The 12,346-nt window shown below is 44.7% G+C and overlaps 1 protein-coding gene across 4 annotated transcripts in view; it reads right to left on the bottom strand.

Annotated features, from left to right (window-relative positions):
* Positions 1 to 12,346, bottom strand: part of LOC308687557 (integrin alpha-L-like) — a 78,369-nt gene that overhangs the window by 41,167 nt on the left and 24,856 nt on the right. For 3 of the 4 annotated variants that reach the window (XM_081360166.1, XM_081360167.1, XM_081360168.1), the window contains 2 exons: positions 2,217 to 2,367; positions 13 to 148 (listed from right to left, as the gene is read on the bottom strand). In XM_081360166.1, the coding sequence (XP_081216292.1) occupies positions 13 to 148; positions 2,217 to 2,367 (287 nt within the window). The remainder of the gene's footprint in view (positions 1 to 12; positions 149 to 2,216; positions 2,368 to 12,346) is intronic. The other variant, XM_081360169.1, reaches the window with a different exon arrangement.

Genomic DNA, 12,346 nt, shown 5'->3' on the forward strand with positions numbered 1-12,346 from the left:
TTTGCATTTTACCTTCAGTGTTGTAGATCTTGTTTTGCAGGTTGTCCAGAAGTCCTATGAGTCCATCGTAGTTTTGAATTCTGAAGGTGTTGTTTATTTTTGGTTCTGAAGCCAGTTGATGGAGTTTTACTAAGCTAACTTTTCCCACCTGATAAACAAAACTGTCATTAAGTCTGTCTGTGCAAAAACACTTTTGATAACTTATGAATTGAAACAGCCCAATATGTAAAACATATTTTTTTTAACTTGGATGTTTGTTTTTTAAAAATGAACTGAAAAATAAATTGAAAACTGCATCTTTTACTCTGTTGAAACTGTTGACATCAACAAAAATTGAGTCTTGGGTTTTTTCATTCATGGTTGAGTCAGAGCCAACATGCCAGATCAATGTTGTAAAAGCAGGGTTCTTTTAAGAGACTCCAAGGCTGAACACTAAAAGCGTAATACAGCAGGACACTGGCAGGAGACATGAGACTGGTTAACTCAATGGATGGAGAAAGCTTATTGCTTAATGAACTGACAGACTGTCTATTTTAATGTTTGCCATAAAAATATTTTGGAGTGAGTTATTGCTGGATATTTTCTGTAGTGTGTGCTAGATAGTTCCCTTAGTTACTGATTTCATTCACCTGTCAATCATCATGTCTCCCTATGTATTTAAGCTCTAAGTTTCGAGGCTTGTTCGGGTTGAAGCGTTATCCGTGTATTCCCTGTGGATTCAATCTTAAAGACTTTTTTGTTGCTCTACTCATTTGTTGTGCGCTTCTTACAGCCGTCAGCTGTGTCAGCAACCAGATTTATTTGGTTAACGGCACTACTCTGCTGAAATACCCAGCATCGCTGTTCACTGGGACCAGCATGAGATGCTGGTGTGCTGGTGGACCAGCATATGCTGGTATAATGCCTGCAAGACCACAACAAGACGTGTGTATGTGTTACAAATCACGATTCTTGGAGTGTGTTCATACTTATATAAAGACCAAGACAATTTTCCAAATTAATTTTAATAAATAATATAATAAAGAAAATACATGTTTACTGGTTCACAGTAAAATCCTTAGTGTGACTTACTGACGGACTTAGATGAAACACACAGACTTAGATGAAATCCACTGCAAATAAAACCAATATCTCACCAGAGGACGATTAAACAACTCCAAAAACAGCATTACCATATTCACTTATTATAAACCAGTTCAGCTTTATTTATTTGGTACAAAAGTGCCTGATATCAATATTGTCTACAATATGTTATGCTCCTGACTGCACCTTTTATTATGTGAACGTTTTGGAATCAGTGACTGACTGCTGGATTTTGACATATGTGACTTCCCAAATAAGTATTAAAGTCTTTAAAAACAGTAACTTTCAGCTTTGAACTTTCATTATCAAGTTGTTATTAACTGTCCAATTGATAGAGCTCTTCTCATAACCCATGTTATTGAACAAACTACTTATGATTATGCTTTTATCAGGCATTTTTCTTGGTTTTCATATCTATAAATGTTTTTGTTTTGCATTGTACACCAGCTCCTTTTAACTGATTTGTGTACAGATCTTTTGAAACAGGAAACAATTCCTTTGATGCTTTGAAACATTTTACCAGTGACATCGATTAATAATGTAATCATAACTAAAACAATTTTCAATAATAATTCAACAATAATTTTCAGTTATACTTTCAGCAGATGGAGCAAAAAGAATTATAAATAAATAAATACAAAGTTATAATCATATAATTCAGTTATGTAAATTCATATGTTTTAAGCTTATATTGTTTTTCATTTACATTATTAATGTGTTAAATATAGAAATATGCAAGCAAAAACAATGCTTGCATACTGACAGCTGGCCTCAACACACTCAACCCTGCAAGGCCAGCTTCACCAGCTCCAGCTTCACCAGCTCCAGCTTCACCAGCTCCAGCTTCGAATCCATGCTGGTTTAGGCTGGATTTTTATACTCACTCATTTCTATTCTATCCACAAACAGTGACTGACAGTCGTAAAACTCAATTGATTCAATAACATCAAATCGATAATGTGATTACGCTTTCTCCAATGGCAGAGCAGCAGAGAAGAGCATGTGCTTATAAAATAAAATTAAATAAAAGTGTTACAGTGATGATTCACAGTGACTCTGAACATGAAACTGCACACCACAAACTATCTGAACATACAATGTAAACGTCAAGCTTGAGCTTTAAGGAAACTCACCCCAATGACGATGCGGAGGATATTTTGCTCATCGCACCTCCTGAGGACATCTTCATCATCAAAATCAGAGGGTTCTCCATCTGTGATGATCACCAGGGCTTTCTGAGCGCTGAGATCGGCTCCAGACAACACACTATTCAGGAGATTCTTTCTGGTGATAAAATAAACTAGATTAAAAATAATTCCTCAAGACATATTTTTATGATGGCTTGAGAAAGCCTGACCAAAAAGTTGTAGTTTTAAAGGCTTGAAGTTTGAAGGTTTTCAGTTTAAATACAGCCATACAGTCTAGGTAGATAGATAAACAGTTAGATTGATAGATCACTAGACAGTTCTCTTACGAGAGTCCTCTCGTACTGCGTTTTATCAAAACGCTACGGGAAAAGTCTCTTTTCACGAAACACTGAAGCAAAAAATTATCCTTTAATTTTCATATGTAAAACGCGTTGCGGCAGCAGCAGTCAGCTATGGCGAGACGGCTTGCTCGCTCATTGGCTGCTCTGCGGCAACTGCTTAAGCCTATCGAGCGAGGCCTGAGATGACATCAGGCCAATGAGGGCGCTTCGCGCCCTCCTCGCCACTTCCCGCCGAAACGGGCGTGGCTTACCTCTATAAAAGGAGCTCGAGAAGGCTGATTCACTTGATTTTAATCTCTTCAGCGAAGCGCACGCATCGCTGGATCACGGAAGCAAGCGTCGTTCGAAGCAAGCACTTCAGCGGGACGAGCCCTCGAAGCCGCTGGCCAACGCCGCCTTCTACAGCCGTACCTGCTGCGCTTTCCGACGCCTATATCCTTTATTGCTATATTGCTCTGTTTTCTGTGTGTGTGTGTGTGTTCGCTGCAACACTCACCCCTAAAAGAGCTGCGTCTTTTTCAAGATGCCTTCTCATGCAGCGCTCGCGCTCGCTGACGGCGAAACGCCCTCACTCCGAGCCAATTGCCTACGGTGACTCTGAGGACTCGCCAGGCATCCTTCCGAGACTGCCCTTCCTGGAAGCGGACGGCGGGATTAGTTTTTCTTTACGTTACAAGAAAAGCTACCCTGCCTCCGCGCGCGTCATTCACCGGCGAAGGAGAAAAGAGTGTTCTCAGTCCCACCGTTGGTCGGTCTCACCTCTTTTCTCTCATATTTCTCAGTTCCCTGTTCGGCGACTGGAAATATTATTGCAGCAAGTGAGTCTGTTATAGCACGCTTGCCTGCCAGCAAACGCCGAAGAATACATGTTGACGCCGCCTTTGCCGCCAATGCTTCACTCTGTCAGTCCCCTGAAGGCGACTGCAGAGATGCATTTTGCAGCCAGCGAGCGCGTAGTACCCGCTTGCCTGCAACCGAACACCGTTTCTACGGTTCCCGTGCGTCACTGGCGAAAGGAGAATGGAGTGTTTTCAGCCCCGCTGAAACTGGGCGATATCCACTCTTCTCACATTCAAAGCCTATATCCCCCTGTGGCTCAGTGGTGGAATTATAGGTTTTCCGCATGGGAGACCGGAGTTCAAATCCCGGTTTAGCGGCATATATTTTTATGCCGCCAATGCTTCGCTCTGTCAGTCCCCTGAAGGCGACTTCGGAGATGCATTTTGCAGCCAGCGAGCGCGTAGTACCCGCTTGCCTGCAACCGAACGCCGTTTCTGCGGTTCCCGTGCGTCACTGGCGAAAGGGGAATGGAGTGTTTTCAGCCCCGCTGAAACCGGGCGATATCCACCCTTCTCACATTCTGGCATATTTCAGGCGTCTGAAAATGTTAGTATTGCATGTCGTGCTTACTCGCATGCCTGCAAGCAAACGCCAGTGTGTACTCGTGGATAATACTCGCGCTGACTTTGTCTATGTATCTTCACTGTGGTCCAGTGGTAGATTATTAGACTCTCGCGCGGGGGATCCGAGTTCGAATCCCGGGTCTGCCGGCAGAAAATATTTTGCCGCCGAATGCAAATCACTCTGTTTGTTCCCCGAGAGGCAACTGCAGACGTGTTTGTTTTCGCAGCCCACGAGCACGTGGTACATGCCTGCAAGCAAACGCCAGTGTGGATAATACTCGCGCTGACTTTGTCTATGTATCTTCACTGTGGTCCAGTGGTAGATTATTAGGCTCTCGCGCGGGGGATCTGAGTTCGAATCCCGGGTCTGCCGGCAGAAAATATTTATGCCGCCGAATGCAAATCACTCTGTTTGTTCCCCGAGAGGCAACTGCAGACGTGTTTGTTTTTGCAGCCCATGAGCGAAGTCCCGGCCACGGCCGATGATGCTATATGTGTACAGAAGATGCCCACTGCTTGTGCCCATCCCTACACATTAGCACAGCCCTTCACACAGGGCCCGCGCTCATATATTCGACTCGGGTCGATCACGCACACAACATAGTGAACGTGCCCACTGCCTAGTGCCCACAAACACTATGTTCTGCATGCCTTGTGGTTTCTGTAAAGACGAAACCTGTGTGCATTCACACTGCTCAGGCAGACAGTGCACTCATTGCAGTAATTGTGCCCGCTCTCCCGCGCCCACACTTACTAACGGCCATTATATGTCCTACGGGACTCGCCCAGCCCTCCCTTGCTCGGTTAAACACCGCAGCGGGGTCGAGCGCAGGCATTCTGCCCGGCCACGGCCGATGGTGCTATAAATGTAGTCTCGATGCCCACTCCTCAGTGCCCATCACTACACATAAGCACAGCCCTACACTTAGGGCTCGCGCACATAAAATCGACTCAGGTCGATTGTGCTTCCAACATAGTGAGAGTGCCCGCTTCCCAGTGCCCACGAACACTATGTCTAACAGATCACAGGCTCTCTGTAAAAACGAGACCTGTGAGCGCGCGCTCTGCTCAGGCAGACACCGCGCCCAAAGCAGTAAATGTGCCCGCTCCCAGCCCACATCTACTCGCTCACATGAGTCCTATGAGACTTTCTCAGTCCTCCCTCACTCAGCTAAGCACTGTAGTAAGGTCGAGGACGAGCGTTCCGCCCGCTGTATTAAGCGCGCGCCCCGCCTCAAACGCCACAGGCATAACGCCTATGTTTTTATCCCCCGAAGCGCCTCTGTCGCACGGCGAACAGAGCGCGCTCCGTATCCAGCCCCTAGCCAGCCATGCAGAAGCATGGGCAGCGCTTCCAGGGGTTTCGGACTGGGTGCTAGGCATTATAAAGAGAGGCTTCTCGCTACAGTTTTGTCGACGCCCTCCCCACTTCATAGCGCGCGTCGAAACTACAGTTTCGTTGGAAGTAGCACACCTACTTCGAGCCGAAATATCAAAACTGATAAGCAAAGGGGCGATAGAGCGCGTTCCCCCAGCTCTAAGCGAAGGGGGGCTATACAGCAGATACTTTCTAGTCCCCAAAAAGGACCGCGGTATCAGACCCATACTGGATCTAAGACGGCTGAACAGAGTATTAGTGAAACGCAGTTTCAAAATGCTCACAACCAGCAAAATTCTCGCGCATGTTCGCGGAGAAGACTGGTTCATGTCGATAGATCTGAAGGACGCGTATTTTCAAATACAGATAGCGTCACATCACAGGCGATACTTGAGATTCGCCTTCGAGGGTCAAACATACCAGTATACAGTGCTGAACTATTTGGACGACTGGTTGATCCTAGCTCAATCACAATCACAGCTCGTGGAGCACAGAACCATTTTACTCGATCACCTCGAGAATCTTGGTATCACAGTCAACTGGACAAAGAGTTCATTGAACCCCAGTCAAACGATTTTGTTTCTGGGCGTCGTTCTGGACTCACAGTCTATGACAGCGCGGCTGTCACCACAGTGCGTGTTGCTCATTCAGCGCGCGGCGAGATCTTTCCGCCGCGCCGCTTTCACCCCGCTCAGGAAGTTTCAAAGGATGCTGGGTCTCATGGCCTCAGCATCGTCAGTTCTCCGGCTGGGCTTGCTCCGCATGCGCCCGCTGCAGTTCTGGTTGAAAGCGCGGGTACCGCGCAGAGCGTGGGCGACCGGTCGATTACGCCTCAAGGTCGATCAGAGCTGTGTTTCAGCCCTGGCGCCTTGGATGGCGGACGACTGGTACCGATCAGGTGTAAGCCTGGGGACTTCCTCGAGAGTGAGGATGGTGTCGACAGACGCATCCACCTCGGGATGGGGAGCGCTGCTTGAGGGCAGACCGTTCTTCGGCCTGTGGTCGGAACGAGAAAAGCTCCAACACATAAACTGCCTAGAAATGCTGGCAGTGCACAACGCAATGACGCGTTTTTGTCCCCACATCAAGGACGAACACGTCATAGTCCGTTCGGACAACATGGCTGTGGTGTCCTACATAAATCGCCAGGGCGGTCTGAAATCCATATCCCTGTACAGGCTGGCGAAACGCCTCCTATTATGGGCTCAGCACAACTTACGCTCGCTGAGAGCAGTGCATGTACCTGGGCTTCAGAATGTGGGCCCAGACAGACTGTCCAGGAACAATGCTCCCCCGGGCGAATGGTCTCTACACCCACAAACAGTCCGGCTGTTGTGGGAGAGATTCGGCAGAGCGGAGGTGGACCTTTTCGCGTCCCACGAAAACGCGCACTGCCCCGCGTTCTTTTCAAAGACCGACAGCGCGCTGTCCCGAAGGTGGCCGCGCTGCCCGTTATACGCTTTTCCCCCCGTCTCCCTCCTGCCACAGGTGTTGGAACGGGTCAGGAAAACAAAATGCTCAGTACTGCTTGTAGCACCGTTCTGGGAGAACCAGACATGGTTCCCAGTTCTGATGCAGTTGGCAGATATCGCTCCATGGCCACTGCCGTTGAGGAGAGATCTCCTCTCGCAGGCCGGGGGCTCGATTTGGCACCCACACCCGGAACTGTGGTCCCCTCATGTGTGGGCGCTCAACGGATATCCGTTGGTCTCGCAGAGGGAGTCGTGAATACCATCACTCAGGCTAGAGCGCCGTCGACTCGGCGGCTTTATGCTTCGAAGTGGTCGGTTTTCTCCGGCTGGTGTACAGCTCGGAGCCTTTCACCCCTCGAATGTGAGATAACGGAGGTTCTCTCTTTCCTACAAGAGCTGTTGGATGAGGGCAGATCCCCTTCCACGCTCAAAGTGTATGTGGCGGCTATTTCAGCGTTCTCTGGTTCAACGCTGGGTCAGTCGCTGGGAAGGAATGATTTAGTCATCCGCTTCCTCAGGGGAGCTAGGAGACTGAATCCACCCAGACTTCCTTCAGTCCCTATGTGGGACCTTTCTACGGTCCTGGCGGCCATGAAAGGTGCCCCTTTCGAGCCTATCCAGTCTATTAGCCTCAAACACTTGTCTTTCAAAACAGTGTTTTTGATGGCTCTCGCTTCAGTGAAGCGCATAGGCGATCTGCACGCGCTCTCCGTGAGCCCGGCGTGCTTGGAGTTTGGTCCTAATGACTCTAAAGTCATACTCAAACCTAAGCACGGCTATGTGCCGAAATCCCTCAACACGCCTTTTCGGGCTCAGGTCATTTCCCTGGCTGCCCTGCCGGCATCGAGTGAGGAAGGGGACTCGAGTTTTCTTTGCCCTGTTAGGGCTTTAAGAACTTATGTCTCCCACTCTGCTGCCTTCAGACAGACAGAGCAGCTCTTTGTCTCGTTTAGCGGACGTTCCAAAGGAATGGCTGTTTCGAAACAAAGTCTATCCAGATGGATAGTTGACGCCATAGCGCTGGCTTATACTGCCAAGGGCATTCCATGCCCGTTGGGAGTCAGAGCGCACTCTACGAGAAGCGTTGCTTCTTCGTGGGCTTGGTCCAGCGGGATTTCCCTACAGGATATATGTACGGCGGCGGGCTGGGCCTCGCCGTCTACATTTATCAGGTTTTATAACCTAGAGGTTCCCGCCTTACAGGCTAAGCTTTTGTCGGTGTAATCTGTTCAGCCGTCTAGTCAGACCGCTGAAACCCATGCGCAATGCGCTACCGACTATCTTGGGCAGAACTGTGTAAGACCCACATTTTCCACATTAGTTCAGGTTCCCTACCCTGTCTATGTGATGTTATACTTGCGTCTGTGGACATGTCTATTCTACGACGCTACAGTATAGGGAATTAAGGCTCCCACCCTTATTCCCTGACTCTGTGTGAGTCAATCTGGTGATTATGCACTGTATGCCTGAAATAGCTTCCGGTGATCAGTGTTTTTATCCCAGCACGCACGGCGTTTTGCAAGGGGTTCCCGTAGCGTTTTGATAAAACGCAGTACGAGAGGACTCTCGTAAGAGAACGTACTCGGTTACTAACGTAACCTCGGTTCTCTCTAGAAGAGGGAACGAGTACTGCGTTCTCTGCCGTGCGTACGGTTCACTCTGGTTCGCTTCGGCGATCAAAATCAAGTGAATCAGCCTTCTCGAGCTCCTTTTATAGAGGTAAGCCACGCCCGTTTCGGCGGGAAGTGGCGAGGAGGGCGCGAAGCGCCCTCATTGGCCTGATGTCATCTCAGGCCTCGCTCGATAGGCTTAAGCAGTTGCCGCAGAGCAGCCAATGAGCGAGCAAGCCGTCTCGCCATAGCTGACTGCTGCTGCCGCAACGCGTTTTACATATATGAAAATTAAAGGATAATTTTTTGCTTCAGTGTTTCGTGAAAAGAGACTTTTCCCGTAGCGTTTTGATAAAACGCAGTACTCGTTCCCTCTTCTAGAGAGAACCGAGGTTACGTTAGGTTTTAGGGTCTTCTAATTGGTTGCTAGGGTGTTGCTAGGATATTGTTATGTTACTACTATTTTATTTGGGGTGGTTGCTTCACTGTAAAACCTTGCTGTAAAAACACGGCCAAATTCTGACAGTAACATACCATTTTCCATTAAAACACAAATATACCATAGAAATCAATCCATTCTGGGTAATATTTGTCATTTTCGAGAAAATGTCCAACAGGAATATACTGTGAATTAACAGCGCCACAAGAGGTGGGTAGTAGCGAAGTACATTTACTCTATTACATTTACTTGAGTATTTTTGGGGAATATTTATAAGATTCAAATGTGGATACTTTTACTTTAACTCAAGTACATTTCTAATGAAAAAAAACTGGACTTTTACTTCGTTACGCTGGGTGACGTTCCTCTCGTTACTTTATTTTAATGCAGTACAAACGCGTAGCTTATTCCAGTCTCTTTTGAGTCGATTCTGTTCAAAGACTTCATCAAACAAGTTGGCAGATCTGTCTAAATCGGTTCGCGAATCAGTTTGAATGATCTGTTCAGTTCCTGCACGCACTGAATCATCTGAAGCGCTTTCACACTCGGACTCGTAACAGGAGATTTAAGAACATCAAGAGTGTTGGATGAAGTGGCCGTGGAACTACAGTCCAGTGAAAGCAAATCTGAAAAATGTAACAATTGCTTTCATTCATGTTTTTGAACGTATAGATCATGCATTTAACACTTTAACATGGTTGTTGAGATGGTTATAAATGTATTGAATTTCCTTGTGTGTCAAACGAGCGGGAACGAGTTAATTTCTTGTGGTCATTGTGTCAATGTCTTACAGTTTTTTACAATTGCTATGACAGTTTTTTCAATACATTTAACAAGTTTCCTAAACTCTTAACGCACCAACACACCTAAAACACACAATTGGCAAAACGGTTAATTTCATGCTCAAAATCACACATTTTAAACTAAACTCCAAAACTAATTTTCAAAATACAATTATACACTAACACAATACACAATGTCTAACAAAACACTGCAAACATGTTTCAAAATCAAATCATTATTCAAAACACTAACACATGTTCTTTTCCAACAGGAACATTTAGTCAATCATAACACAATGACAAAAAAAACACTAACATCAGATGGAATTACAGAAACTACATTATTTTATATGTGTCAGGTATGCCCTTATACAACAGACAGTATACTGTATTGTATTGATCATAGATTGTGTTTTGCACTGCAGTTTTTTTTTGTTTTGTTTTTGAAGTCTCTCTACATTTTTGTTTTGTTTGTAATGTAAATACATGCATTTTGTTGTTTTTGTTTTTTGCAGCAGAAATTCAGTACAACAAAATAAATGACCCTTCTTAGAGTTGCTTTATAGAATGTATGGTTTATGAAAAAAGAAGACAGAGACAGAATTGCTGCAGTAACGGCTATATTTGCAACAGGACATTTCTGCAATATAACAAAAATATGCAATATAGCTGCCCTTTACAGTATTACTGTATGTGAAAATACAAAATATACAAACAGAAAAGGCCATCTTCTAATCTGCCCGGTCTTCTGCATTTGTCCACGTTCTCATCCACATCACACCTGATATCTTCCCTGGCAAGGCATCTTGGGAAGAATCTTTTGGCTTGCCTTATCCTGGTAGTGTTCAGCTGTGATGTCTTGGTTTACAGCATCTTTTTCATACAGGAGGGACATTAGGTCCTGTGGACTATGGTCAAAAACCTTTCATCTCCAGGCTGAGAAAACTCCTCAATGGGGTTGAGGAAAGGGAAGTAAGGGGCAAGGAAAATGGACATCATCCTCTGATGGGCGTCAAACCAGGCTATGACTAGACGGGAATGGTGGAATGCCACATTGTCCCATATTTGCATAACTTCAATGAGCGGTTTCTCACTAGCAATGGAATAATGTGAAAATACAAAATATACGAACAGAAAAAGCACCAGAAGAATGAAAAAAGAGTCATCTTCTAATTATTTGCATAATTCAATCAGCTGTTTCTCAGTAAGAATATAATAAAATACAGGGGATATATTTGTGTTTCAGTTCACAATATAAACAGTGGTTTACCTTGACTTTAGCCTGTAAGGTTAGGTTTAGAACAGGGTGTTATCTGTTCTGACATACAGTGTTAAAGCATTGGTAAATTTGGCAGTAAAAATCCATTGTAATGGTCTTGTTTGAGCTTGTGTGTAAAAGAAGTTCAAGCATTTTAAATTTGTGTTAACTGTATGCATTTTGTGTTAAAGCAACAAGAAATGTGTTAATAGTATAGCTTACACAGACGGATGTAGTGCTAACTGTGTTAAGAGTTTTGGAAAATTGTTAAATGTATTGAAAAATCTGTCATAGGAATCGTGAAAAACTGTAACAATCTGACAATTATTTGTATAATGAGTTTGTATTATTATCACACAACGTGATTTGTACTTTTTTTTTTTAATCTAAAAGATAATCCAATTAGAAAGAAGCCCACGTGTGAGTGTGTCTTTCCACATCCGTTACTCATGGTATAACATACTGTAAAGTAGATTACAGCAAAGAACTGTACAAACAGTGTTGCCAGTATTTTACCCTTAATTTACAGGACAACGTTTTACAGTGTAGGATGTTGCTGCGTGGTTGCTAGGGTATTCAGGGTATTCAGGCTGTGGTGTTGATATACGGTTGTTAGGGTACTCTGAATGGTTACTATGGTGTTCTGGATGGTTGCTATGGTATTCTGAGTGTTTGCTATGGTGCTCTGAGTGGTTGCTAGGATGTTCATATGGTTATGCAGTTGCTAGGGTGTTTTAGATAGTTTCTAGGGTAGTTAGTTGTTAAAATTTGCTAGAGATAGGATTTTCATTTGGCTGTTACTGCAAAAAAATGTAAATCAAATTGGTTAGAAAAATGACTCCATGATCAGACAGATCAGTCTGAAGGACTATAGAGAGCTTGTTGGAGATATTCTAAATGAGTAATTGCATGATTTTTTTTTTTTTTTTGGAAAATGAAAGTGAAAATCGATCAGGGAGGAGACGATCATCTGAAGTCTGCTACAGGAAATATGTAAATTGGAACAGATAGACAAAATATTGCAAGACAATTCAGATCAGCCTGAAGATCTTCGGCAAGTTTGCTTGTTCTAGATTGGAAGCTCTAAGAAGAGTTAGTCAGAATTTGTATTCTCAGAAGAAGAATAAGTTTACACAGAATATCAGTAGGCTGGCTTCCTCAGGCCAACACTTAGACTAAAAAAGATGGACAACATGTCTCCACTTCCTTCCACTTTTGATGATTAAGAAAAGAAAATATCCCATTGGATTATATGGAGAGGGAGGGGGGTTTCACACATGAGCCAGCACAATCACATGTGAACAGCTTTCAGTCTCCACGGCAGTGTGCTTTCTGTGGTTTCTACACCAATGTGTTTCATAGAATGACAGTATAGACTTCAGCAACAGTGTGTTTAACAGAAAAGAGCAAATCTACAGAAAGAGCCATCTTT

This window comes from Scardinius erythrophthalmus (assembly GCF_964197995.2).
Source record: "Scardinius erythrophthalmus genome assembly, chromosome: 3".
Taxonomy (NCBI): Eukaryota; Metazoa; Chordata; class Actinopteri; order Cypriniformes; family Leuciscidae; genus Scardinius; species Scardinius erythrophthalmus.